This window comes from Marmota marmota, unplaced genomic scaffold, assembly GCF_001458135.2.
Source record: "Marmota marmota marmota unplaced genomic scaffold, marMar, whole genome shotgun sequence".
Taxonomy (NCBI): domain Eukaryota; kingdom Metazoa; phylum Chordata; class Mammalia; order Rodentia; family Sciuridae; genus Marmota; species Marmota marmota.
In genome coordinates this window covers 20,482,364-20,488,142 of record NW_025999913.1, presented here as the reverse complement: position 1 = coordinate 20,488,142, position 5,779 = coordinate 20,482,364, and the positions used below count along the sequence as shown (strand labels likewise).

Below are 5,779 nucleotides of genomic sequence, written 5' to 3'. Positions count from 1 at the left end.
TCTCTCTCTCTCTCTCTCTCTCTCTCTCTCTCTCTCTCTCTCTTCTCTCTCTCTCTCTCTCTCTCTCTCTCTCTCTCTCTCTCTCTCTTTTTCTCCCCCTTTGTGGCACTAGGATCAAACTCAGGGCCTTTGCACATGCTGGGGCAAGTGTTCTACCACTCCATGGCACACTAGCACTCCTTCCCCAGAAACCATACAGATTACCTAATTTTTCTTTTACATTATATTTTCCCAAATGTTTGCATACAGTTGTCATTTCTGTTCCCTATTTTGTCCTTTGTTCCTTCCTAGGAATGGTTATCATGGATGCAATTTCATCACCAAATTTTCTGGACATAAATGTAGGATATAGCTGCACTGAGAAGAGCTGCTTATTATGAGGACTGAACTGACTGCAACCATCCCTGTGTGGTGGGATGAACATATGTCCCCAGCTCTGAGAATTGCTGCCATCCTGTGACTTCCATGTCCTCTGGGATAATCATGCAGTGAAGACTTTAAACTGATGCTGAACTTCATCCTACTGTTGTAATTCAGTGTTCTGACTGTTCTTCGATTTGATTTGTTTCTCTCTCCTCCAGTATTACCAATTCCCTGTGACTCTCTGTGAGTCTGTCTGCCTTAATCTTGGTTATTGATTATAGCCTGTTAAGGGGGCGGTGGTAAATGCTTATATTGTAGTGCAATAAATTTTATTAATTTTGTTCCATTAATCAACTACTAGGACAAATAGAACAACTATTTTCTGGTTGCTATATCCCTATTATAAAAATATATCATGAAAAGCCTCCTTAAATTTTAGACTGAAAATAATGAATATGCACAATATGTCTCTACTGCATCTATCTAATACCTTGATTCAAATGAGATATATGGAGAAATTGCAATCTTTATGAGCCACTGATAAGAATATAACATGGTGCCACCACCATGGAAAATAGAGTGGCAGTTCTAAGGAAATTAAAAATAGAATTACCATAAGTTCCAGCAATCTCATTTCTGGATATATCTCCAAAAACCAAAGCAGAAAGTTACAGAGATATTTGCACACCATATTCATAGCAGGTTTTTTTTTTTTTCAAAATAGCCAAAAGGTGTAAGGGATCCAAGTGTCCAACTGCAGGGCAAACAAACAAAATGCAGCCCCAGGAAGTCCCGACACTTATCATGATATGGATGAATTCCAAGGCACCAGTTTTGGGAGCAAATGCTGCATGACCTGACTTAGGCAGCTTGACAGAGTGGTCAGAGCCAGGGGTATGGGGCAGAAGGCACACCGCCTGAGCGGGGAGAAATGAAATAAGCAGTTGCAGAAGCTGAGAAGCCTTCTTGAAATGGAAACGCAGATTGTGGCACAGCTAAGGGTGCACTTGATGGCCTTAAGTGTAAGGTTAGTGATTAAACTGGCAAACTTCATGCTGTGTGTATTATGTCATGATTTTAAAAATTAAATAAAATACACTCTTCTTGAAAATGATTGGGATTAGAAAAAAATTTTGCAGAATTTCATAAAATCATTTCGATATCTTACACTAAATGAATCTTTTATATATTTTTAATGATCTCAAGGTAACTGCTAATAGCTTAGTTATAGAAGTTTCCAATATACAATTATGTGCCAGCATAAATACCAACATAAAACCGAATCTATCACAAAAAAATTAAAATTAATTGAATCAACTAGTCCCTCATTTAAAAATTAACTACTATTTATTTCTATTCTGAAACTGTTTCCTCTTCAGTGTCCTCAGAACCCACAGAAGTGCCTGAACATTGGCTTTGAGATGTGTGTTCATGGATCTGAATGATCTTTTACTTGAACCATCAGCAATGAGCTAATTTTCAGTGAGGAGGGCATCTTAAAAGTTCACATACTCTATAAATATTTTGCATCTATTTGCAGTTTGGACAACAACTATTCCAATAGAGAAGAGACCTAAAGTCAGAACTTGGCAAATCAATTCCTCTCCGGTATATGTTGGCACCATGGCAGAAGCTCATGGCATGACAGTATGTTTCAAGGAGAAATAAGACAAATGTGTTTTAGCTGCTATGTTTCCTGATAATAACATATTAGCAGAAGAAGACAATGAAGAGGGTGACCACACAGTTATGTAATCATAAAAAACTGAAACAATTATGACCAGAGTTGGCTGATGATAATGTGAGGATGGCCTTAGGCCTGAGCCTAAGCAACTCCACTTTAAAACTCCAGTTTGAAACCTGCAGTCTCACCAGGCACACCTACGGAGCCCTCTGGTATGGCTCTCAGGCACACGCAAGTCACTTCTCCCCACCCTGACAAACTCAGAATGAAGTCTTTGGCATGCTGTCCTTGCCCTATAAAAGGAAAGGTGAAAAGATCAGGGTGGGGGCCACCAGACCAGATGCTTTAACCTCAGGGTAAATGATGTCACTGAGAAATCGGGTGGCAGCTGACAGGGATTGAAAGGGGGGTCAAAATCCCCAAAATCTGATATAAATATTGGAGCAAATGAACAGACAGTCAGCCAGCCGACAATGATGCCCTCATACGGCTGATGAGGACCTGGGCTGACATCCCAGCACCTTTTGTCATTGGCCTGGGCCTCCACATTTTCCTCATTGCTCTCAAACTCTACAGCCACATCTTGACCCTGGTGAGAGCCACAACTTCCCCCTACAACCCCCTCCTCAATTGGCTGTCAGCTCCACCCCAGGAGAAGCCTGCCTCGGTTCCTGACCTGATCACTGAGGTCTGAGTGAGTGTGCATCTGCTGGACTTGTGGCTTAAGGCTGGAGACTTTTGATCTGACACTTGAACTTGGCATGCAGAAGGAATGCCTGTCATGAGCCTGTCATGATTAAGTGTGTTTGCAGTGCTTAGAATTAATCTAGAATATTTTGCTGTGAATTAATTGATCTAGAATTGTTTGTTGTGAATTGATTATGTCTATTGCAGTGCCTAGCATTAAGGATTCTCATTTTCTTGATTAAGAACCTATAGAGTGAAATTGAATTGAGTGATTTGAGTGAATAAAGCATTGACTACGGCAGAAGCACATGGACATTCTTTATTTCTCCCCCTGGACTGCATAAGTTGCACCTTTTGCCATCACGACAGATGGCTCCCAATCTTAAAATGGAATTAGGCTGGGTTCATCACACACTCACGCAGGCTGTGGTGATCAGATCAGGAACCAAGGCAGGCTTCTCCTGGGGTGGAACTGATGGATAGCTGAGGAGGTGGTCATAGGGAGAAGTCCTTTTCTCATCAGAGTCAAGAGGCTGCTATAGAGTTTGAGAGCGGTGAGAACAACACAGAGGATTAGGCGGAGGAGAAGAGTTGGGATGTCAGTCCAGGTCCTCAACAGGCTCTCAGGCTTGTGTGCATCAGTGTCGACTGGCTGAATGTCTGTTCATTTCCTCTATCATTTATATTAAATTTTGGGACTTCTGACCACTCTTTCAATCCCTATCATCTGGTACTGGATTTCTCAGTGATGTCATTCATCCTGAGGTTAAAACATCTGGTCTGATGGTTTCCACCCTGATTTTCCTGCTTCTTGCTCTTAGCAGGGCAATGACAACATGCCAGAAACTTCATTCTGACTTTGTCAGGGTGGGGAGAAGTGACTTGTTTGTTCCTGAGAGCCATACTGGAGGGCTCTGTAGGTGTGCCTGGTGAGACTGCAGGTTTCAAACTGGAGTTTTAACCTGGGGATGCTTAGGTGAAAGCCTAAGGCTATCCTTACACCCATGCCTGGCTCTCCTTGACCAGATAACAATCCTCCCTAAAACCTCAGGGTTCCTCATAAATTCTGGTGTTGAAATCTAAATTTACTTCCAACCTTGAAATGTTAAGCCATGTAGATCATTAACCTGCTATCTGCCCTTGTATTACACTTGCCAGAACCTCCTGGCTGCAAGACATGGCCTTTGTAACTTTTTGTTATAAAAAGCCTCTGCCCTTAGACCAGACACTGTCCTATGGCCCTGCATTTGGGTGAAGCAGTTGCTGGTCAACTATCTTGTGTACACAATATAAGCTTGCTTTAATTTGGTTAAATTTTTTTTTTTTTTACTCAGCCCACCAAGAGTCATGTGTAACATTTTAAGACTCCCAGACTAATAAAAGTGCTTACCTATGAAATTGAGAATAGTTATGATAGTAAGGTTAGTCATGGGAAAAAGATGCTCAAAATGTTGCTTTTCCTTTCCTACAAGTGCTTACAATAGTTAAAATTTTAAAAATTAATGTGTTAAACATAAAACTTAAAGAAAACTTTGGTGAAAGTTTCAGAAAATAATGCCTAGCTAGTAAAGGCCTGGAAAAGAGAAAGAATCTGCAGAGTTTAATAATAATAGTTATTATTATAATTATAATAGCAACAATTACAATAATGATGATGATGATGTCATGTCAGTGCTGTCTTCACAAATACTGCATAAAGTAGCAGCACTTTTATTTTCACTCTGTTGTTATGTCTAGTTGTGGTGCTGTAAGAGAAATTCTAAAACAGCCAATAGACTGGAAATGATGGCTCATGTTCAGAGGAAATAAGGGTGGTGTGGGAAGGCACTGAATGCTACTGAACCTGCAAAGAATTCTCCATAGAGTGGTGATTTTAGAGCAGTAAATAGTAAGATTACTTGGTATGAGTAGTACCTTAAAGAATCAAAGGTAACAATGAAATTTTCTTGTAAAAAAATCAAAATTAAGAGTGATTTACTTAATATCCTGATGCTGCAATTAACAAAAAAGAAGTTATTTTGTTACAAAGATGAAAGTGTTCTCTTGAGAATGCCTTTTGAAAAAAACCTCCAATGGAAAAATATGCCATTTTTATTGTCACAAAGTCTTTGTAAAATTATCTTCATGATTCATTTTGCTATGTGTCTGTTGGTGGTATACATGCAACTGATTCTTTAAGGTTCAGGAATCCTGAGAGCCACAGCCAAGTAGGAATGACGCATGGCAATTTCCTTGTCAGCCTACCCAATGTTGCTTAGAGGAAGGACTCTCCATTGTGGAAATGGGCTTGCCTTGGACCCAGGTCATTTGCAGTGACATTGCATGAATGTTTGAGAGTTTTGGTTTGTAAGGTGACCCTGCTCAGGGATTAGGGTGGCTCTGGGTTTAGGGTGGATCCTGCTGGATTAGGGTGGTTCCAGGTTTAGGGTGGATCCTGCTGGGAATAGGGCGTATCCTGGAGTTCCCGTGGAGTTCTCACGGGGTTCTGAGAGTATTTGGTATGCAGAGCCCGGTGGAGGTGTGTAATTTTCCCAGAATGTGCGTGTAGACACCGGTGAGAGTTTGGGAATAAAGAGTTGCTCTTGGAATCTACAAGTTTTTGTGGTGGCTCGGTTATTTTGTGCCCAGCCAGACTGTGGCATTTGGCGGCCCGTACGGGGAACATTTGAAGCTTGGAGGTAGGTGAAATTGCTCACCCCTGAAGGAGAGCGAGAGAATGGGTGACCATTTCAAAAAACAATGTGTTCTTGTTTTGATTTATTTTGTTTTTATTTCAATTTGCCTGTCCCTAGAACTTTCTCAGGCAAACTGGGGAAAATGGTTGACTCAAGGTTTGAAGTTGTTCGCCTCCGAGCAAGAGAAATTGTTAGAGGAAGGAGGCACCCTAGTAAGACCAAGAACAGTTAGGACATATGTTGATACAATACAAAAATGTAGCCCATGGCTTTTTAAAGACGAGTTATTAAGTATATCAATGGGACCATCATGGTATCCCGTAGAAGGATTTTTCTTCAACAAGAAAGAGATGGCTAGTTCTGTTTACTA

At 40.8% G+C, this 5,779-nt stretch overlaps 1 protein-coding gene across 1 annotated transcript in view; it reads right to left on the bottom strand.

Annotated features, from left to right (window-relative positions):
- LOC107149407 (putative olfactory receptor 2W6) overlaps positions 1-5,779 on the bottom strand; it is a 23,655-nt gene that overhangs the window by 12,181 nt on the left and 5,695 nt on the right. Inside the window, 1 exon segment of the mRNA XM_048799717.1 lies at positions 3,154-3,270. Within this exon segment, the coding sequence (XP_048655674.1) occupies positions 3,154-3,270 (117 nt within the window).